The following is a 23779-nucleotide window of genomic DNA, read 5'->3' as shown; positions in this document are numbered from 1 at the left end:
GATCCTGGGTTTCCTTTAGACCTGGTCAGGCCTCAAGGACTCCAGTCACTTCTTACTTGCTAGGACCCCACCAATTCTGCCCCCAATGGCTCTATGGCCTGAAATCCATTCTAGCCATCAACCTTCCATCACCTCATCCCTACTGCTTTAATTCTTCTTTTCATGATATGCACAATCTATAGACAATGTGGAGCCGCCAAGGTGATGTTCTGGGAAGATGAACTTGACCTTGGTACACATAACAACTGCGGGAAGAAGAGACTAGAGCTATACAAGTGGCTATTATATAGGTAAGTAACAATAGTGCTGCCCTTGATCTAAAGCAGTGACAGGAGAAGCATAATCACTATCTGACTTGGAGGGTCAAAGAAGAAAAGATGGCACAAGTTTCAAGTCCAAGTGAGTGACGGAAAGGTGTATAGCAAGTCCAGTGAGTGGTGAAAGATGTCTAGTATAGACAGACAAATAGCACCCTGTGCTACTTATCATTAAAAGGGGTGATTGTGGATATTCTTTGTAGTCCTTTGTTGTTGCTATTGTTGTTTTCTTTAGGGCTTTCCAATTTTTGCTACACTGAGCATACATTACTTTATTAAAAGAGAAAAAACAACAATCTTTGTTTTTTATGCCACTTTGCTATGACATACTAATCTTGCAATATGTGTGAGATATCATAAAGGAGATGCCCGGCATGAAGACAGAACTGTACATCTGAAGGTCATGAGAAGTCAAGGTTATACGCACATTTTTGGAGTCATCTGTGTGGAGTTTAAAGCCATGGGAATGCCTAAGATTCTCAAGAGAAGGAGACAGAATTGACGAGAGCCAGAAGATGAACTTCTGCTTCAAGCTGTACAGCCCTGAAATCACTCACAAGGAGTAGCTGGTGGTAGGTAAGGGTACAGGAAACATCCCACTAGTTAGAGGCTTTATCCAGCCGGCTTGAATTTAAGCTCAGAGAGTGGATGGATGTGGTACAGGTAGGACCCCATCTGCACCGCCAGAATATTTTGGAGTAGCCTATATTGGTACAGTTCACTCGCTGTTACTGTGATTTGCTTTGGTGCCATCATGCCCACTGAACTGTGAACTTCTTAAGGTCAGGAATCGGGTCTTGTTCAATACTTTACCCCTCTTTGTTTTCCCCTCACCCAGAACAGTACCTAACACATACCAGGCATTTCATAAACATTTGTGCTGAAGCCACACACATTAGAACTGCTCCTCCCCATCCCTTCCTTCTTTCAGATGACTTGGCTTTCCTTGGTCAGACTGCTATGTGCTCTCCTGTCAGAACCAGTCCTCTAAAACCTAGATGAGTGGACATGTCCCACATGCCTAATGCTCATGTGTCTGTGATAGATGGAGATTCTAGTGAGTGCCCTGTAAAAAACCCTGAGGTGCTTTCCCCACACACCATTCACCTTACTTAGAAAGTTCACCATCTTGCTCAGTGCACATACCGCTTACCTGTAAGCACACACCATGTTAGTCCACATGGTATTTAGAAAATTTATAATTAGCCAGGCTAGAAACAAAGCAATAAACTGCCCAGCAGAATGTGGCCCAGACTCGACATGCATTTTTATTGTTTGTTTTTTGCTTGACATGATGGTTGCCAAATTTAGCTCTTTCTACATTTCTAGATCTATTATGTTGATATTTAAGACCTTTCTTCTAAACTTCCTTGGAGAATTACAGGTTTTTTTTTTTAGAAAATTGACACTGTAGAGATAGTAAAGTCCAAAACCTTCCCCCAATTGACTGTCACAATGTGGAAGCATTTTATAAATTCTGAAACAACACAGCACTGTAATCCAGATGAATCTCATGGCCACTGGAGTGGGGATTCAGTGTCCTGGGGCTCCTGATTCTAGGCCCATGCTGCCTCCTTCCATCGCTCTGCCTGTTGGATAGTTAATGTCCTCCAGTGCTTCCTTGTCACACAGCATAGGCACGGAAAGTTAGCAGAGATGTTCCCTGATGGAAATGTTTTTCCTCGGCTACTTTTCCTCCTCTGCCCCTTGCTAACTCTTGTGACCCTGGACCAGTCCCTTAACTCTCTGATTCTTCATCTTGTCTGATATAAAACAGATTTAGTTTAGTACCACCTGATCTGTCTATACCCTCAGCGATGCTGGGAAGATCAAGCAGGAAAATGTTGTGAAGGTATTTTGTAATAACAATTAAAAGCAAGAGTAAGGGCACCTTGGGTGGCTCAGTCTGTTGAGTGTCCGACTGGATTTCAGCTCAGGTCATGATCCCAGGGTCGTGGGATCGAGCCCCGCGCTGAGCTCCTCACTGAGTGTGAAAGCTGCTTAAGATTATCTCTCTCTAAAATAAATACAATGAAAAAAAAAAAAAATAGAAAAAAACAAGAGCAATAGCTAACATTTATTTAGCATTGATTTTGTGTCAGATAGGCACAACTTTACACAAATTAACCCATTTCATTCTTTTACCAACTCTAAGGTACGGGCTCTGCTATTGTCCCCAGTTACAGACAGGAAACCGAGGCACAGAAGCTAAGTGACCTGCCCAAGTCACAAACCTAGCAAGAAAAGAAGCTGGAATATGCTGCCACATACAACCTGGGAAGAGTGAAAACCTACTAGAGCTGACAGGAACTGCAGGATATAACATAATACAAATACGTGATGTCATAGGAAAATGGAACAATGGCCATTTACAGACAGGGAACTGAGGTCCAGCCAGGTTTCATTGCTTACTCAATGTCAGGTATATTTTTAAAATATATTTGTAGTATGTTGAAAGTGTTTTATTTTTAAATTGTGGGAAATTGAGCAAAACTGTTAAGGAGACTGGGTACTAGATTCCATGACCAAATATTTTTTAATAATTTTTTTAAATTTATTTGTTTATTTTGAGAGAGAGAGAGAGAGAGAGGGAGAATGTGTGTGTGTGTGTGTGTGTGTGTGTGTGTGTGTGTGTGTGCATGAGCAGGGGAGGGGCATAGAGAGAGAGGGAGAATCCCAAGTAGGCTCTGTGCTGTCAGTGCAGAGCTCAATGTGAGGTTCGATCCCACGAACCATTAGATGGTGAACTGAGCATGGCCACATTTTAAATTCTAGCACTTCCACTTAATCAGCTATTTTACTGGGGAATTAAAAATTAAAATGTGTGGACAACTGCAAGAATAAATGCGTATGAAATGTGAGCTACTATTACTATGGCTATCTCAATTCCTGCAGCTGGGTCCCAAAGCACGTTAAGAGTTCTAGACAAAATTGTATAGTTCTCTTTGAAAATGCTAATGGAGTAATTATAGTATCAGATTTGAAGAGAAATAGAAGAGTCTCAAGTGTGAACCTTTTATTTACTTTTTTCTTGATAAATCTATTTTAAAAACCTTACAACCAAGAATTAAATTTTCGGAAATAGATTTTCATTGCATTTCCTCTTTCTATCTGCACAGTGGTTCTGATTAATATCCAAAAATATGTTAGAAATAGGAAGTAGAAGGGGCAGCTAGGTGGCTCAGTCAGTTAAGTGTCTGACTTCAGCTCAGGTCACGGTCTCATGGTTCATGGGTTCGAGCCCCGCGTCGGGCTCTGTGCTGGCAGCTCAGAGCCTGGAACCTGCTTCAGATTCTGTGTCTCCCTCTCTCTCTGCCCCTCCCTCACTCCTACCCTGTCTCTCTCTACCTCTCAAAAATGAATAAAAACGTTAATAAAAAAAAAGAAAAGAAAAGAAAAAGAAATAGGAAGGAGAAAGCAAGGATAACCTATTTACTAAGGAAGGAATACCTGTAAAGGAGAGGAAGGTATAACCCCAATGGGCCAGCAATGTCCCAGGGACTCATGGGCTTTAGTCATGAAGAACATGGCTTGATTCCAAGTCAAACAAAACTGTATCAAATCCAGCTCTCCCACTTATTAGGCAGGTGGCCTTGGGCAAAATGACTTAATTTCTCTTGATGCTATCAAGAGCTTTGGAACCCAGAGTTGACCCACTTGCTCCTCTATGTAGAATCTTTGGGATTCAGGGTGATTGCTATTCCCTACAAGGTTTGTGGAATTTACCATGTTGGTGTCAAGGCCTACTTCACAAGCCCTGAGAGGCATTTTTTTTTTAATTAAGTAATCTCTAGGCCCAACGTGGGGCTCCAACTCATGACCTCATGCTCCGGAGATCAAGAGTGGCATGCTCTCCCAACTGAGCCAGCCAGGTGCCTCCTGAGAAGTATTTTTGGAGTCTTTCAGGAACAGACTGGCCAGCTGAAGTGGCTATAAGAGATATATGATGGAAATTAGTTGGACAAATAAATAGGGCCCAACTTGGCATTGAATCAAATGAATATCAAAGGTCTAATGAGCAAAGATCCCCTCTATAGCAGATGGATCTGATATTCTATCAAGACAGGGCCATCCCCTCTATCTCATCCACACTCCTAACTAGCTCAAAGTGAGGCTCACCGTTCACTTTTTAGTCTCACCTCTTCTTTCCACACACATAGCAGAGTTGAGAATAAAGAGGAAAGGGAATCATTCCTGTGTTTGGACAGACAGGCTGATCTGAAGGTGCCGTGAGGTACAGTTAGTTGACTGGAATCTGGGTGGGCAACTGAGGCTGGACTTCATATGAATTCACTCCTCACAGGGCTATTGATGTAGCATGAAACATGTCACCACGATGCTCCTATCGTCCTTTCCCACAGGGCACAGGTTCCCCACAACTAGCTGTGCCTGATGCCCAGCTTCTAACTCAGCTCACAGGCTCTCTGGGCTGGAGGCTGACACAGACAGGTTCCCACTGAACATCAGAGCTCTGGGAAGAAGTTCCCCTACTGACCTGCTACACACCACTATACGTACACAGACCTCTTACGTTTCTTACGTACACAGGCCTCTGTCACTAGAGCCTCCACGGCCATGTTAGTCCAGAACCATGGCTCAGGGGGCATTTCTAAACTTGGGATTTCAGCTGCTCATGTCAGCATGTTGTAATGCTGATGAAGCTAAAAGATGGTGCTGGGCATTTTAGAACAGATTCTATGTTCCAAATTTATTAAGATTTACTTTTTTATAATTTTTTAAAGTTTACTTATTTATTGTTTTGAGAGAGAGAGAAAAAACAGACAGCATGAGTCAGGGAGGGGCAGAGAGAGAGGGAGAGAGACAAAAATCTCAAGCAGGCTCCAGACTGTCAGCACAGAGCTGGACGCTGGGCTGAGACCCATGAACCCTGAGATCATGACCTGAGCCAAAATCAAGAGTCTGATGCTTAACGAACTGAGCATCTGGGGGGCCCCCTCATTTATTAAGATTTAGTCCACATACTTATATCATGTCCTTCTTCCTAGCATTTATACATGGTCAAAAAAAAATGGTAGTATAACAGTAATCCTTGCAGCTCTCCTAGATAGTGGAGACTTTAGTCACCTTTAGCTGGCATCTGTTTGCTCATTTGCCATTTATTGGGAGAAAGCATTCTGCCTAATTCACAGATGAGTCGGCTGAAATCAGGAGGTTAGGAAACTTAACCTAAAATCGCCCAGGACATGGGGGGGGGGGGGGGTGTAAAACAGGGATTCAGTTGAAAGCGGTTCGACTCTGGAATTTAGGCTCTTGATCACTATACCTTTCTCTCCTCTCTGTTAGGTGGGGACACTGAGATTCATGGACATTATATAACACGCCTGAGGTCACATCTTTATTTGCATTTGACACAAAAGTCTAAATTATAGCTACATCCCCTTTGAAACAGTAAGCTAATTCTAAACCTGAGTCCTGGATACTCCAGTACAGCCAGGAGAGTTTTCAGACACCAAAAAATGCAGCAACCGAGTGCAGAGACACAGTGTGGCTTTTCTAGATGAAAAACCCAATCAGATAGTGGCTGGTAACATCTTCCGGTCTCTGATAACCCCCATGCTACTGGAGCTGCTCAAGATGACTTCAAATGCATGAATCTGTTCACATGCCAAAAGGTTTATCATAAGACTTGGCAGCTCATGATTAAAGAGGCACCGCAGTCCCCAGAACTTGAAGTGCCCTTTCAAAAATTTTCCACATTTGTTCTTGCTTCGAGTCATGATAAAGTGTTTCCAGTCAAATACACCAGCTAAAAATGAAGCTATTTTCTGAAGGGCAAGTGCCGGGTTTGGGTCCAGCACTTACAAAGACTCCTGGTACCACAGACCATGGAACAGTCAGAGGTGAGGTGGGACTGTTCACAAGGAATCCCAGAGGACCTTAAAACTGAGCAGGAAGATTCCTGAGCTGCCATGTCCAACCCCTTTGCACTTAACAAGGATGCAACCGAGCTGAAGGGACTTGTCTGAAGCCACTGAGCAGGTTAGTGAGTGGCAGAGCCAGGATCTATAATGAGGGGTTGGACATGCCCAGGTTGCAAACAGCTTCAGTCCGAGAACTCACGCTTGGAGCAGACATACATTTGCCTAATGCCCTGCTCAGCTCTGGGTACAAACCCTCAGAATCAAATTCTGGTTTCAAACATTGTAATGAAGCCTCACAGTTTGCAGATTTCTCACTGAAAACTTTAAGGCCAAATCAAGAAATCGTACGGCCAGGGTGCCTGGGTGGCCCCTGGATGGGCTCCGTACTGACAGACTGGAGCCTGCTTGGGATTTTCTCTCTCCCTCTCTCTCTGCTCCTCACCTGTTTGCACTTTCTCTCTCAAAATAAATAAACTTAAAAAATGAAAGAAAGAAATGACTAATGTCATAGACTCTTTGACAAAAGTGACCTTAAGGTATGTGCACAGGCTCCTTTTCATAGACCACAGAGAGTCAGAGAAAGAGAAATAATACTTTTCCCCCAGTACATACACACAAAGATCCTTGGCTTCACCAAAGCGGAGAACCTCAAACTCTCTTGACTGAAGGGTAAAGAGGGAGGCAAGAGCAAGGAGCAATTAAAAAGAGCAGTGAGTAAACCCCTCTAGCCTGGAACTCTCCTAGTTCCCGCTGTTAACAGGTCTGAAGACTCCCCCGTTGGTGGCTGGCATAACACTAAGGGCCTCGTCACCCGCAGCGTTGCCCACGCCCGGAAAAAGAGCTGGAGAGGGAGAACTGAATGCAACTCCAGATAGTCTCTCTCTGGGTCCCTTCGGGGGCCCGCGCTGGGTCGAGTGATCCCAAGGGGAGGGTGTGAGAGGGTGTTCAAGCAACAATCCCAAAGCGCCAGGGAATGCACTTGAAGTTTCAGCCAGAGAGAGAGAGACAGACAGAGAGAGAGACAGAGAGAGAGAGAGAGAAAGAAAAAAAAAAAAAAAAACTTTTTTGTTTTCTTTGGAAACAAGTTTTCAACCCACCAGAAAAAGTCTCTTGCGGCTCAGCGCCCCGGACTACACTAGACCTCAACCCGCTGCCCCGGGGCCTGCAGACCCGCTTCGAGGCCCTCCGGCCCTCGCCTCCTCCCCGGGTGCTCACCTGCAATGTCCCAGAGCTGCAGGCGCACTACTGTCTCAGGGTCCCAATGGAGCACCTTGAGCGCGAAGTCCACGCCGATGGTGGCCCGGTAGTGCGAGGAGAAGTTCTGGTGCACATAGCGCTTGATGATGCTGGTCTTGCCCACGCCCAGGTCGCCGATCACCAGCAGCTTGTACAGGTGCTCCTTGTGCGCGGCCTGCATCCTGGCGGGCCGCCCGCGTGCCGTGCCGGACCGAGGGAGCGCAGCCAGCAGGGGCCTGGGCGGGAGAGGGACTCCGAGAGCGCGAGTGCGGGTGCCAGGGAGCCCAGCGGCGGGGCGGGGGCGAGAGGCGGAACTCCTCCCCGGCCGCCTGGAGAAACGCCCAGACAGGCGCCCAGGGGTTAATCCTCCTTCCTACCCCGCGCCGCGCCGCCTAGGAGGTGGGCGGAGACGGGAGCGTCTCCCGGGACTGGGAAGTGGGGGAGCTCGAGTGTGAATGCCTGTTGCGGAGGTTATTCGTAGGGCGCTTTGCAGTTTCCGAAGAGCTTTCCTCGCCTGTGATCCTGAACGCAAAGCTGTGAGGTGTGGGCTTTATTTCCCACTTTCTGCGTGCGGGAAAACTGAGTTAGAAAAGTTCAGTGTATTGCGGGAGATGAAAGTGACAAGCCTGGTGAACACAGGGCTTCTGAGCTCACAGCCGCGTCTCCAACCCACACTGCAGAGAGAGCTTGGAAGAGAGGCAGCGGATAATACAATTGTAGGAGGCCCAACATGGGGGGTTGGGTTCAGCATGCCCTGGTTTTAGAGGTGAGTGATCTTGGGCAAGTCCTTTGATCTTGGGCAAGCCTCAGTTTGCTGTCTTCCTCAGTGACGTGGTAATGGTAATCCAGACACGTGAGCAGCCTTGCAGTGAGAACACTGAGCATTTTGACTCTTTGTCAGCGGTCTACCAAGGGGGATCACTGGGCTGAAAACGCAGAGGGTATCCTTGGCTTTTAGCCTCCTCTTCTATCCTAAAAGCTCTGGGCGACATTGAAAGACGATTTAAATAACTGGTCAGAATACTTCAAGTGATAATAATAGCAAGCATTTATCCAGCACTTGCTATGTGCCAGTTTTTATATGCATGTCGCTTAATTATCCTAGCAGTCTTAAAAGTGATACCATCATTCTTCCCCCTTTACAGAGGAGGAAACTGAGGCCTAGACATTTTAAGTAATGTACCCAGGGTCAAATAGGAAAAAGTCAAATTAATAAGCCAATTTTCTAAGCCAAAGAGAGGGTTTTTGTTTGGTTTTTAATTTATTCTTTTAACCAATATATATTTGTGCTTGGGATGATACAGAAATAGCACAAAGATTCCTGGTCTCAAAAACTTTACCTTCTTGTAGGTGGAGGCAGACGAAAAAAACAAAAATAAATAAGTACAATTTGTAACATATTAGTTGGTGATAAATAACGTAGGGTTACAGGTATGAAGAGTTGGAATGGGGTTGGCCTTTTAGATAGGGTGGCCAGGGAAGGCCTCCCTGAGAAGGCAACAATTTAGTAAAAACATAAATTTCTGAGGAAGTGGCATGCAGATCCATGTGATGAGCATTTTGTACCAAAGTGAATCATTTTGTACCCGAAAGTGCCAGGAACTGAGCCACGTCCACATTATCTCATTTTATCTTTCCAACTATATTATGAAGTATTTTGTCCAGTTTATCGAGGAGGAAAGCAAGACAGAGAGCAGTTCTCCCAAACCCATGCAGAGTGTTACAACTGGGACTTCAATACAGGCTAGTGTGAAACAGAGAATAGAAGGTGAGGCACGCCCATCATCTTTCTACCTTCATCTGACATTACACATGCTCTCCTTCAGCCTCCATGAGCCCCTAACAAGAAGAGCGATGCCCCAGCTGCCTAATCTAGAAAAGTCACATAACCTCTCTGCACCTCAGTTTCCACATGCACAAAGTGAGAATAATGGTATCTACCTTCTAGAGTTGTCGGTCAAAGTAGAGACAATATGTATAATAAAACGTCCCGCTGAATAGCAGGTGCTGACTAAATGGCAGCTATAAATAGCAAACGAGGGGCAAACTTTTCACACCCTGTTCTCTGATATAAATACTGAGGACCAGCATCATATCTTGTCAGCTTTCTGTCCCTTCAGGGAGTAGCTTGGCTCACAATGGGCACTAAGTGAAGGTGTGCAGAATTGCACTGGTTTGTGTTTTATTGACTGCCTAGACAGGTGGACACCATTCTTTGGTTTCCACCGATGCAGGGACACAGCAGGCAGATTATATCTAACAAGTGAACCAACTAGTCTTCCTGCTTAAAGTATTGGCCAACGCTGTGGCTTCACTTTGCAGGGAGGGGAGTTCACAAACCTCAAGGGGTCAGGCCCTTCTGAGAGCCTGCAGAATGAGGGTTGATGACAAAGGCCTTCCCTAGATCTAAAATCCTGGGTCTGTAGACCTGAAGACAAGTTTGGTCTGGGCAAGGAACTGGGGGTGGAAACAAGGAGCGGGTAGAGGGTTGAGACATTACATGAGCCAGCAGCCCTCAGTGTTATGCCTGCCCCAGCTGCTTTACAGGCCCCAGCCTGTTTCCCAGCCTAGTCCAAGCTGAGCCATCCCCAGCCTTACTTGGTCTCCTCTTCTGATTGTGAGCATGTTGGAGCACCAGATAGTTAGATTTACCATGTAGGACAGGCAGACCAAGATTCAGGTTTTCTGAGACCTAAAGCTTATAAAATTGGGTGGGGAGTGGTCTTTAAGCAAAAGAATACAAAATTAAGGAACAGATCCTAAAGCTTCAGCCTCACTGCCTCTAACAGGGCCTCGCTGTTAGGGGCAGTGGGCAACTGTGGAGAGCAAGCTCCCTGGCCAGACAGGAAGTACTGCAATTTGTTTCCAGAGTCATTCATTTAGGTCTCATGACAGTTCTTCACAGTGGGGAGAAATAACTCCTGGTTTATGTTTTTTTAAATCTTTTAGACTAAAGCGGCTTGGTGATCCTGCCAGGCTAGCAGTTCAGTGACATCCTGAAAGATCCGACGTAAAATGAGGGAGTTGGGTTACAAGATTTGTGGAGTGTACTTGTGACTGACCTGTCAGAGTTCTGGGTCTTTTAGCCACACCTTCCGGCAGGAGTGACACTCAGCTGATTCTAATCACTCCTGCAATGGCACCATTACCAAAGCTGTGGCATTTCCTATCCTGTACTCCATTTGCTCCCTCCCCTCCCACCCCCCAATTAGGACATTTGGGTGAAAGACTGTGGAAAAGCCATCTCAAAACAAGCATCATGACATGGTTCTCTTCCGGTTTCATGGCTCTGTTCTCTCCTTAGCTGCTGTGCATTTGCCCCCAAGATAAGAGCTCTCCAAGCACATTTTTTGGATGGCAAGCCATTCCTGTGCTCCTTTGCTTTGCTTTGAACTTTTCTTCCCTCAGAACTAGGCTGCAAATAGCAAACCAGGTAGCTGAGGAAAGACCATAAGCTAGATTCAGGCTAGAGTACCTTCAGATGAAAAGAATATTAGCAAATAGGTAGATCATCCTTGCCTACTGTCCTTCCTCTCCCCCCAAATTATGAGACTCCGTAAGAACCCATCTGGCCCAACCTGATAATCCATCTGTCTCAGACACCTTGAGTCTATCCATAAGGATGCCTGGCTTTATCCTGACAAGCTGGCTCTCCTTCCCTCCAGAGAGAATGGCTGGGGTTGTGCTATGTGGCTCCTCCCAGCAGCCACACTGCGCCATGGAAACCTGTTTTCCGCAGTAACCCTCAAAGCATCTCTGGTGATGCTTTGATAATCTTACTGCCCTCAAGTTGCTACACTACAGAACACCTTATCCTGAAGAACAGGAAGGGAGGTTACTCAAGTCTGTAAAAGCTGTATGTGACCACAGAGTTCTCAGAATTCAGGCACGGAATGGCATTCCAGAAAGCACAGAGTTAGATTTCTCTAGGTCTCCATTCCCTTGCTATTCAAGGTAGGTTCATACTCTGCTCATATTAAGTGGCAAAACTAATTAAATTGATTGGGAAATGGGGCACCTGGGTGACTCAGTCGGTTAAGTGTCCAACTCTTGATTCCAGCTCAGGTCATGATCTCCCATTTGTAAGATCCAGCTCTGCAGTGGGCTCTGTGCTGACAGCCTGGAGCCAGCTTGGGATTCTCTCTCCCTCTCTCTCTACTCCTCCCCCTGCTCATGCTTTCTCTCTCAAACTAAATCAATAAACTTTAAAAAATAAATAAATAAAATAATTGGGAATTGCTTTTGCAAACATAAACACAAAGTCCCCATGTTTCCCTCCTAGGGCTGTTCTATTAGATGAGTCCTTATAAAGTTACCTTATTTGCTTTCACCAATAAGACAGCAGTAGGGAGTTATTCATTAGTTTATATGGCTCTTAATTATTTCTCTGAAGAAATACTTCAATGACTTCAAGATAGGGTACCAAAGACTCTGCTGGAGGAAAGGTATGGTAATTTTTCTTAGATTAATGCAAATAATATATCTTCGAAAAAGCCCTGTAAGAGATAACAATAGAATTTATCATCCAAAAAGGGACCCTTGAGAGTGAAAGGGGGGGGGGGCTATTAAATAATTACACCAAGCCCCAGGAACAAGCCAGGGTTGTCCAAAAGAATGTTTATTCCTGAAGCAGAGGATGAGATCCACAAGAAAGAGGGACATTTGAAAATTCTCCTAAATCACCATTTTAATATATAGTTCTGCCAAGTGAAGGCTGTGCTAATTTCTTGTTGAATGCAAAGAGCCCCCCTTTTATCTACCTGGCTTGTCTGAAGCCTGTGCTAACTTGCAATGTGAGTTATATCCAGTATTGACTCAGGACAGAGCAGGTGTCTGGAAGCAGGCAACCATTTTCAAACTATGTGGAGAGAGGCCAGGATGGATTCTGTATGGAAAGTGCTTCAAATGAATACACTTCAGTCCATGAGAATTTTGATGTCGGACTTTTTACCCAGAAAGAAAAACTATGATAGGATATCTACAGATTATCATCAGAAATTGATTGCAGGTGAGTTTTTTAATCCACCACTTAGTTTGGACCAAAACAAGCAGATCATGACCCAAATCATTTTCAGCAGATTTATTACCATCTAAACTTCTATGCTTTCGCTGAACACATTTGACTTGCATTAGACAGATAGGGAAGGCTGAGTTAGGATTTATTTTCCTCCTAACCCATCCAACATGGATGAGTATAAATGAGCTTTGGAATAGCCAAAAGGTAAGCATCGGAGAACACTGAGCGAAATAATTCAGTATGACTCAGAGTTTTAACTTCCTTGTACTGAGCGCCTACAATGCACCAAGCCCTTTATCTTAGTTAATTTATTTAACCTTCACGACCACCCTGTTAGCGGGTGTCTCCATTTTATCATGAGGGAAATGGGACTCAGAGAATCTTTTAAATGTTGATTTATGTTTGAGAGGGTGGAAGCAGGGGAGGGGCAGAGAGAGAGGGAGACAGAGGATCGGAAGCAGGCTGTGCGCTGTCAGCACACAGCCCAAAGCGGGGCTCAAACTCACAAACCAGGAGATCATGACCAGAGCCCGAGTCAGATGCTCAACTGACTGAGCCACCCAGGCACGCCATGGGCTCAGAGAATTTAAATAATTTACCCAAAGTGACAGAATGAAAATTGTAACTCATAATTCCTAAATCCCTGCTTTTCCTACTCTTCACACTCCTGTAGCATGTGGTAAAATCCAGATCCAGACTTCTTGGCCTTGTTTCTGCTATAAAACAAGGAGTCTACTTCTGTTGCTCTCAGAGGAGGCACTAGTTTGATAATACTAAGGATCTTCTGGGAGTGAGCCCCCAACCCACAACAAGTGGGGACACAGGGACTGGTATGGTCTAGCTCAGAGGATAACCCAAGAAAATTTCTGATGGAGTGTCAGTCAAGGAGTATTTATGTGCAAAGCACCGTGAGAGAATTTGTTTTCAGGGGCAAGGGCAGGAGTGGGGTCTCAGATTTATTGACGAGAATGTCCCCACCATCAATATGTTTGGCCTCTGCTGGCCATCAGTCAGCAGGTATACATGTCGGCCTCTACCTTCCCCCAGATCCCTTCACTGGCTCCTTCCTTCTTTGCTGCCCACTACCCAAGTGTGCTAGTCCCTACCAATGGGACTCTGCCTTTCCTTGCTTGAGCTCATCCACCTCTCTGGCAATGGAGCAAACGAGGCTATCGCTTCAACTCTGGAATCAGGCCAACTTAACTTGGTTTCACACTCAAATTTCACCGCCAACCAGTTATAGGACTTCAGTAAAGAAATGTAGTTTTTGTAAACCTGTCCCTTGGTGTGTATAACCTGATGAGGATAATAATTTCTACCTCCTGAAGTGTTTAGGAACCCTAAATGAAATAAGGCAGTGAAGTACCTTAGCCTAGTGTTTGGCCCAGGATGTTCACTGAAAAGTAAATGTTGGTTGAACTATCAAATGTCTGCTGATGGCTTCTAGATCTGTGTTTAAAACCCCAACCTCACTCGTGCATTCCATTCGCTGTTCCAACTGCCTTTTGGGCATTTCTACCAGGATCCCTGGCAGACATTTCAAGAGCAGCCTGTGCAAAACCGAACACATTATCTACCCTAACAGACTTGTTCCCTTTCCTGTATTCCTGGTTTTAGTCACTGGCTCCACCCTCACCAAAGTCTACCAAGCCTGAAAACTCAGTCACACTTGACTCCTCCCTCTGAATTACCCACACATCGCATCATCTGAGTCCTCTGATTCTATCTCAGACAAATTCCTGCGTGCATTTCCTATACTCTGTGAAAGTACTATGAGGACATAGAGGTGAATACCTATTTCAGCATTACTGCGGGCAAAGGATTTTTATGCATTCTGCCAAGGGCAGAAATCATAAAAGGAAAAACATTTTAAATGTAGACATATTAAAAATTACCAGAGGCAAGACAAATGGTAAATGCAAACTGAGGAAAAATTGCAACATTTACAACAGGCAAAAAGGGAATATATTTTATATATAAAAAGCTCTTATAAATTATTTTAATACATCCAAGTAGATAAAGGGACAGAGCTATAAATAAGCAACCACCACACAAGAAAAATAGAAAGGCCAGTAATAATGCAAAAAAAAAATTTTTTTCACTAGCAATAGAAGTAGGAAAATTAAACAATGAGATACCATTTTTCACTCTTCAGACAGACAAATATGTTTTAATACTGAAAATACCAGTCTTCATGAAGATGCAAAGAAATGGACACTATCATGTGATCATGGTGGTACTATAAGAAAAAGCTGTTGGAGGGAAATTTGGTTACATGTATCAAAAACCTTAAAAACGTATGTGCCTTTTGACCTAATGATTCCATTTGTATGAATTTATAATAACAAAATCACTAGAGATTTGTACATATTTAACTTCACGAATGCATATTATACTGTTGTTTGTCACAGAAAAAAATGAGAACTTCCTAAATATGCATCAGGTTAAATATCACAATGGTAGGGATCCCTGGCTGGCTCAGTGGGGGAAGCATGTGATTCTCAATCTCAGGGTTATGAATTTGGGCATAGAGATTACTTAAATAAGTAAAACTTAAAAACTTTATCATAAAGGTATAAATATATAATGACACATCATACAATCTTTATAAATGAGGTAAAATAAAAAATACTGAATGACTTAGAAAGATGTTCATAATATTTTTCACAAAATCTGAAATTGGAAAAAAATTATAAAATATTATAATACCCCATTTGGCATAATACACATACAAAAACTATGGAAAGGTATAGATCTCTAGATCATGAGGTTACTGCTTTGCTATATTATATTTTTCTACTTTTGTATATTTTCTATTTTATTTTTACTGAGAACATTATTGATTTCAAAGCGAGAAAACAAATTTTAAAAGAAATGACTATACACTGAACAGGTCTTGGCGAAAGACTCCCAGCTCCAGTTCCAGGTTTCAGCAGCAATCTTTGTGTAATAACTTTTTCTAGGCCTCTCCACCAGATGCTCTGAATCAGTGTTTTAGGTTTCAGTATTTTTGCAGCCAACCTTTCTCATCCTGATGCCACTGATCTTATCAGTGCCAAGATGTTTGCCCTCCCAAAGTAACCTATGCACCGTTTCGCGGGTGGCTGACACTCGAGGTCCCCATTCTATCCTGGAGCAGCAGCCACACCCCACACACCACCACAGCAGCCCAGGCTCGGCTCACAAGGCCCTGATGGAAGGCATCCCCACAAGCTCCAAGTGCCTGCAAGGAAACATCATCTTTCCCCCAAAGAGATGGCCCTCCCAAACCTTGATACCGTCTTCGTCTCCTTCCTGCTGGTGTCCTGCTTTTCCACTCAGACACCTTTGCTGATTCTTCCCTCCAAAATCCCTCCCATTCACCCTGTGCTTTTCATTTCAGTGTCTCATGACAGCTCATCAGCAGCTGCTTCCTAAGGAAATCTCCCTGGCTCTGTTTCCCCTACTTAGACCTATCTTACCACTCTGAGATGGATCGCCTTCAAAGCTACATTTTTTCAGTAGGACACTCTATTCACAACCTCTGAAATTATTTTATGTTTGAGAGGAATAAATTCTGTCTTATTTAATCTTTCTTGAGTTGTTTTCTGTTTCATGCAACCAAACCACATCTTAAGTGATAAACCTCCTAGAGTCCAACAAGGTCATTTCCCTCTGTAGCACACCCACATAACAGCGGTTTATACGTAGGTCATTTCACTGCTCTGTGTCGTAACTGAATTATTTTCATAGATTTCCTCCCAATCTATTGTACCAATCAGCACCTGGCACAGTACTTGCCATGTCACACCTGAAGGCTCCAATGGATTTGTGTCCTCTTTCAGACCAGGCTGCATTTTGTGTCCTGACTTAAGCAGACAGTAAATGTTTTAATGACAATGGAAAATATGAACCACGTGAGACCATGTCTTATGCCCGTGCCAACCACTCTGAGCCCTGGATGCAGTAAGCTGCTTGTTTTTCCTACAAGGAACTTGAGCATTGCGGCTGGCTTCTACACAAAGCAAAGGAGAGGAAGGCATCCCTGCACCATGACACTATAAGTTTTAAGAGCTGTGTTCCATTTTTGACTCTCCCACGAACTCCCAGGTCAGCCTGGTTGTTTTACCCCACACCATCAGACCCCTCTTAAATACCTTCTCTAAATTGTTAAGACCTTTTCAAAGATAATCTGGCCATATGCATTAAAAGTGAGTCCTGAAAATAGGCATAATTATCTAACAAATAGTAAATGCCCTTTTATCAATCGTTCCTTTTTTAGGAATCCATCCTAAAAAGTAATCAGTGTTTCAAAGATTTATGCAAAAGATTTTTAGTAGCAACCCAAGTACCAATCAATAGAAAATTGGTTAAAAAGACAATGTCATATCCAAAAATTTTAACTGAATTTAGTATTTTATAGCCATTAAATATCACATTTGTAAAAATATTTAGTGCCCTGTGATGTTTAGGATATAATCTGGAAAAAAGCAAACATGAAATTACACATGAAACACATCTATGCTGTCAGTATTATCATCTGTTTGCCTACAACCCTCTGGAGAACTTCCCAGGTATAATCTGAAACCAGCCCCATACGTGGAGGACAGGAAGAGAGGAACAGAGGTAGACCTCTCCAGGTTGATAGGTAGCATTTTTAATAAGCAAAGGGAACTTAAGTATGACGCTTGCCTTGGGTGGCAGCAAGATGAGTAGATTCCCACACCTGTCCTCCAAATCTTAGAAGTTTATGAAGAGGTCCTAACTGGGCTCAGTCAGGTATACTGTGCAGTTCTCAACACAGTAAAACTATCTCAGGGTTATGTCCTTGGAGCACCCTCTGAGAGCAGGAAAGGCAAGTAGGACCCACATTCCCAGGCTGGGGTGGGGGAGATGGGGCTCCGAGTGCCCAGTGACGTTCCCATCATCCCAATTTTGCAAACATATGTGCATAATTATATGTACAGCTGGCAGGAACCTTGCCAAAATATAGACTTCATGGTGATTTTTCTTCTTTATACCTTCTCTAAATTCTCTACAATATACGTGTATTGACTTTAAAATCAGTGAAAATTAATGTATAATTCTTTTGGAAATCTTTTAGGATTTACCACTTATTTTCGTTTACTCTTGGTATTTTGAAATTTTATAGTATTACCCCTTAAGTCACTAAGTAATCTCATGCCCTTCATTTTGCAGAAGCATTCTTGCATTATTTCTTTGATAACTTGATTTGCCTTTGTATTTGTGTTCAGTACCTTGAAGTTTTTTTAAAATCTAACCACCATTATGAAGACTTTTTTTTTAGGGTTTCATCCTTTTTTTCTCTTTATCTGACTTTCTAGAAAATTTGCTCAACTTGCTTCCCAAGTATTCCACTGAAAGTTTTTTTATTAGCCATTCTTTTTTTTAAAATGTGACGTCTTTCAAAAACATAAATATACATTGTGATCAATAAGCTCTTTTTTGTTGATTTTTGCCAACAATATCATAGCAGCTCACCTTGGGGACAAAACTGACAAGTTTTTGCTGTTTTCTCCCTAGTTACCCAAGGGCCCTGTTTATTTCAGAAATTTTGGTTAGGAAGCAGTCAAAGAAAAGAAAATATGGGCAAAAAAGAAGGATGGGAGTAATAAAACCTCTTAGCTCTGGTCCATTTAGTCTCCACTGTAACCCATTAAAGAGGTTTGGAAATATCTTTCTTTTGATCAGGGTTTAGATCCCAGATCTTTGTCAGTTGCTAGCGACCTGGGTTAGAAGCCAGCCTCCCTCAGCCAGTTCACTTTGGAAGAGAGATATTTGGCTGGACAGTTGGGATCACCTTCCCCAGGGAAGGCATTCTGTTACACAAACTGGCCCATGTTACAAGAATAGAGCCACAAGGATGACCAGAGGCCTCCCAGACATGTCTGTTGGGCTTCTTAAGGCTGGTAATTCCATGATTAAAAAAAAAAAAAAAAAAGGGAGGGGAGCATCCTTAGGTTGTTGGGTACCAGAAGGCTCAGGAAGATCAGAGCTACAGAAATTCAAAATTCCAGGCTCCAGGCTCATGGAATAAGTGTTTACAGCTGTAGGTAAGAGGGTCTTCTCCTCCACTGAAACAGTCTTGTTTAGTATTCCTGGTGACAGCCATTGCTGAGTGTTTTTTGCTACTGCTTCCTTCCTTCAATGAAATGATAATTTAACGAAGCCTTTGCTACTGACTCATTAAAGTTAAGGAACTCCGAGGTAATCAAATGCAGGCATTTGACCTTGATGAACACATACTCCAACACTCTTAGCCGTTCTGGAATAAAGTCTGTGCATCTCCAGTGAGCACTTCTTGGCTGTGCTGACCCAAGATCCTTTGGAGTGCAATAGTTCAATCAGCTGAATCATTCCTGAGTCACTCCATAGTACTTCAGTTTACTCTATGTTATATATTGTTTTGTTTTGTTTTAATAAAAGGTTTTACAGTTCATTCATTCTCTTCCACTTAGGAACACTTTACACAGCTAAGAAGTTTTCTTGAGCCACTTTTAGAGCAGTTTCCTTGGAGAATAACCATCCGAAAGCAAGCTCCTGATGCTCCCCCATCTCCACCCCCACCAGGGTCATGGCCTCTCCAATACATGGCTAGGTCTTCCAGCTCCTGGTATGCAAGGCTGGCATTCTTTCCTGCTGATACAGACTCCTGAGGCTCAGCCCAGGGGATTAGACAGCCCCTTGCCCTCCAGAGAAAAGGGCCAAATAAATAATAATTGAAGATGAAAGGGATTTTCACAGTTTCAACTAAGGCTAAGAAGATTACATGTATTCTAACCCTAATCACAGTGGTAGCTTTATTGCCACCAGGGTTCACAGTGAGGTCACAAGTCACTGGCAGTAAATAGGGGCCTTGGGAGAATAAGTTATGTATCAACATGCATTGTCTGCTGTTTGCTAATTAGTCAGTGCTGCCTGGCATTTATTATACAGAGAAGTTAGCAAAACTAGGAAAAACAAGATTTGGAACACTGGGCCCACAAGCATTACTGAAAAACCTGTAATTATGGGTCCCAGCAAGAGAAGTGACAGCCATCTTGGCTAAGAGAAGGAAATGTATATAGCAGATCCCTAGGACATACAAGCAGGGAGGCCAATGGGAACTCTTCACTTTGCATTCATGGCTCTTCAGACTCCACTGAAAAAGACAAATTATTTGGTCTAGTCTCAGCTCTACAACTCATTTGCAGTGTGACGTTGGGCAGTCCTTGGATCTCTCTGAGTCTCAGATATTTTAGCAGTAATAGTGATATTATCTACCCTCTGTAGTTATAAAAATCAAACTGGATAAATGGGTGAGCAATTATTTAGGAAATTAAAGAGATTACTATACAAAAGTGAGTCATGATTTCTCAGTACTCCTGTTGCCCCCACTATAAGACCAAAGGAAATCTTCTATAAGACTAAATACCAATACTCTACTATAAGACCTTTATTTGGAGCTAAAAGAACTTTATTGCCCATTCGATAAAACTAAAAGACCAAAAGAATTCAACCTCCTCTAAGAAAGCATCACTGAACATTGCCAACTAGAGTGATTCTCTAGCCACTCTAAGAGTCTATAACACATGCTACTGTTGCATTAAGCAGGCCTGAGTTCAAATTGTGACTCTCCCACTCAGTATCCATATGATCTTGGGGAAGATACTTAGCAATGTATCTTGGAGTTTTTGTGTCTGTATCCAGTATGTAATGCAACCCCATTCTTTCTTATGGCTGAATCGTACCATTATCCCCTTTTATTGAAGAAACTCAGGCTGAGAGGCTAAGTTCCTCCTCCAAAGACACACTACATGTAAATACTGAAATTGGGATTTAAACGCAGAACCATCCAGGTCTGAGGTATTCATGCTTACCGTAAAGCAATGATGCATTATTAAAAGTTCAGAGCACATAGTAGATATATGTTAAGTGCAGGCATAGGATACTGGTTAAGAGGTGGACCCTGGAGCCAAACTGCCTGGATTCATTCTGGCAAGAAACTTAGTCTCTTTGTGCCTCGGTTTCTTCCCCTGTAAAATGGAGATATAGTGCAACTTTGTTAGGTTATTCTGTGTACTGAGTTAATGCATATAAATGTTTAGAGTAAGTGTTTAACAGCAATAATTTTCTGAACTTGTGCTCACCAATCTGTACTATACATATATTACTGTCTCCTTTATGAAGGAGAAAAATGTAGTCACTAAAAGGAAATAATTCTTTCTTTAACCACACTGAGACAAATAAAGATTCTTTTTAAGTTTTTTAAATTATACATTCATTCAAGTACATTTTCAAGAAGTGTGGCAAATACAGAAAGTAGAAAAAAGAAATCATTCATAATTTCATCAGCTAACAACGATCACTGCCAACATTTTACCGCATTGTATCTTATTACTTATTTCTATATTTATTTCTCTGGAATGTATTTGTGTATGTGTAGATATGTAAATACAATTACAGTGATATCATATAGGTGCCTTGATTTCTTAATTTTAATCGTTTACATAATTGGGATTTCCTTTGTTTCAAACATGAAACACATTTCTTCCAAATAGTCATCGTCCATTGTCCCTTAAGAATGTACTTAAGATAAAGCCCAGAAAATTATCAGTTGTGAACTCAAATAGAGCTTTTTAGGCATAACATCACTAGACTTAATGAGTTTTTTCCTATTTTTAACACATTATGTATGAAGTGATATATCCCAGGAAGTGGCATGTTAAGAAAATATCATTTCCTTTTTCAAAAGATAATAAAACATCTGTGTTTCTTTTTTTTTCCATAGTGAAATAGAGGGTAATAAAAATAGTCTTCTTGAGCTATATAAATTATCTTTCATATATTTTGGGAGTTCATCCAAAATGCAAATTTCACAAAAAATCAATGTGGTCTTTGAACATAATTTCTAGCATGTGCAAATTTTCTATATCTAATTATACTTAGCACTTAACACTTCTTATCTTAAGAGCATCAAAGCATTTCACACATCTCAATAAAGACTCAAAGTTTTTTTTCAATTTAATTAAAGATTTAATCTGGAGTGATATTCAACAAAGAAATTCTATAAAAATATCCTTTATATGATGCTACATGTAATACATGGTTAGACTCAATTTCTAGAGCACTAAAATGAATACTCTATTTCAAGATGAATATTATAGCAAATGGAACCAAACAAACCCATTTATTCTCATTTTTTACCTATGATAATTTCTATTAAAATGAAATAGATTCAAATAGCTTTATCAAGTATAGTCAATTAGATAAATAAATAGGTTTAAAAACTTTACTAAATCCTCATGCTTTTCTGTCTTCCATTTAAAATACATTCCTCTGGGGCATCTGGGTGGCTCAGTTGGTTAAGCTTCCAACTTCGACTCAGGTCATGATCTCATGGTTTGTGATCTCTGTGATCTCAGAGCCCTGTGTTGGGCTCTGGGCTGACAGCTCAGAGCCTGGAGCCTGCTTCAGAATCTTTGTCTTCCCCTTTCTCTGCCCTCTTCCACTCATGCTCTGTCTCTCTCTGTCTCTCAAAGATGAATAAATGTTAAAAAAATAATAATAAAATAAAAATACATTTCCCCTGTTGAGCTGCCATCTTGTGTCCTGGCTCATGTGCACCTAATCGTGGCTAGTCTGCCCTAGGCCCCCTAAGCGCCAACCCTAGTCCCCCGCGGTCCTATTTCTGCTCCAACCAGATGAACAAAACTATCATGAACCAAGAGAAATTCATCAAATTCAAGCACTAGTGTGCATCGGTGTAAAAGGAACCAAAAGAACAAAGTGGCTCATAAAACGGCTACAGAAGATGATAAAAAAACTTCAGTTCTCCTTAAAGGTAGGAGTAAACAATATCTCTTGTATTGAAGAAGCAAATAGATTCACAAACCAAGGAACAGTGATCCACTTCAACAAGCCTAAAGTTCATGCATCCCTGGCAGCGAACACTTTGACCATTCTAGGTCATGCTGAGAGGAAATGGCTGACGGAAATGCTACCCGGGATCTTGAATCAACTCGATGCAGACAGTCTGACTAGTTTAAGAAGACTGGCTGAAGCTCTGCCCACACAATCCGTTGATGGAAAAGGACCACTTGCCACCTGAGAGAAGGAGGAGGAGGAAATTCCAGATCTTGTGAAGAATTTTGATGAAGCTTCCAAAATTGAAGCAAACTGAATGGAGTCATGTTCTGAAGAAGACAGAACTTGAAGAAGTTCTGGGGAGCTGCTATTTTATACTAAGACTGCTTTTTAAAATTTTGTTCATGGATCTCTAATACTTTTAAGCCCAAGCCCCCGGGACACTGCAGCTCTTTTCAGTTTTTGCTTAGACACAATTCATTCTTTGTAGCTAATTAAGCTGAAGAAGCCTGGGAATAAAGTTTGAAACAAGATTAATAAAGTTCTTTGCCTAGTGAAAATAATAAATAAATAAATAAATAAATAAATAAATAAATAAATAAATAAATAAATTCTCCCCCTGTCATTTTTTAAAAATAGTTTTCAGCCCTCTGTGGTTACTATTTTGGATATCTAATTGCTCTTTCTCAGCCAACATCTCTAAGATATGCCTGGAAAGTGGCAGTGGACATCATCCCAATTGGACAGTGATATATACTTCTAGAGTCAGAAAGAGAAACTACCTATGCAGCCATCTAGGAAGGGAAGAATGTACAGATCTCATAAAGAGTATTAGTATTTATATTCTTTCTTAGGTCATTCAAAGAGCATCTAATCTGGAGTGTTTATGCTAAGGAGTATCTGTTAGAATTTCAATATAATCTTGGAAAATGAAAATGTAGCCATTAGCATGTTTACCTGGAAAGGAAGTTAGGAACTTAGAAAGCTGGAACAGAAAGAAGTAAAATAGAAAATGAGGTAGGGAAGGAAAGAAGGTGAAAGAATAGAGGACAGGTAAGAGAGAGGAAAGAAAGAAAAAAGTGGAAAAGAGGAAGCATTCGCTATACTACTCTGTGCCAAGACTTTTGCTAGCCTTGTATCATTTATTATTCTAACCTTGAATAATGGTATTACCCACATTTTTATAAAGGAGAAATTGAGGTTCACAGGATAGCTTCATTTCATAATTAACACAACCTGTAAGTAATTGAGTTGGAGATTAAACCCAATAGTATCTGACCTCAAAGTCTCTATTTTTTTCCAATATATCACATTACCATTCTAGAAATTGCCTGAATGCTATATGAGCTTATGTCCGATTTATGGAAGTAGCTCAATCTGGCTTTTTTCTAGCACACTGAAGAGTGTCTGATACACAGCAGACATTCAGAAAATATTTGTTGAATGAATCAGTGAATGAATAAATGATTCCTGAAAGCAGA

General features: G+C 42.0%; 1 protein-coding gene and 1 pseudogene across 1 annotated transcript in view; one reads left to right on the top strand and one right to left on the bottom strand.

Annotated features, from left to right (window-relative positions):
• The window catches only part of RAB38 (RAB38, member RAS oncogene family), a 69709-nt gene extending 49242 nt beyond the window's left edge, over positions 1–20467 (bottom strand). The window contains exons 1-2 of the mRNA XM_003992646.5: positions 20312–20467; positions 7415–8416 (exon numbers count right to left, since the gene is read on the bottom strand). Coding sequence (XP_003992695.1) covers positions 7415–7616 — 202 coding nt within the window. The 5' untranslated portion in view covers positions 7617–8416; positions 20312–20467. The remainder of the gene's footprint in view (positions 1–7414; positions 8417–20311) is intronic.
• A 1668-nt stretch (positions 20468–22135) lies between these two features.
• On the top strand, positions 22136–22614 carry LOC101092539 (annotated as a pseudogene).
• The last annotated feature ends 1165 nt before the right edge of the window (positions 22615–23779 follow it).

This window comes from Felis catus, chromosome D1, assembly GCF_018350175.1.
Source record: "Felis catus isolate Fca126 chromosome D1, F.catus_Fca126_mat1.0, whole genome shotgun sequence".
Lineage (NCBI taxonomy): Eukaryota > Metazoa > Chordata > Mammalia > Carnivora > Felidae > Felis > Felis catus.
This window is presented reverse-complemented; position numbering and strand designations above follow the sequence as displayed.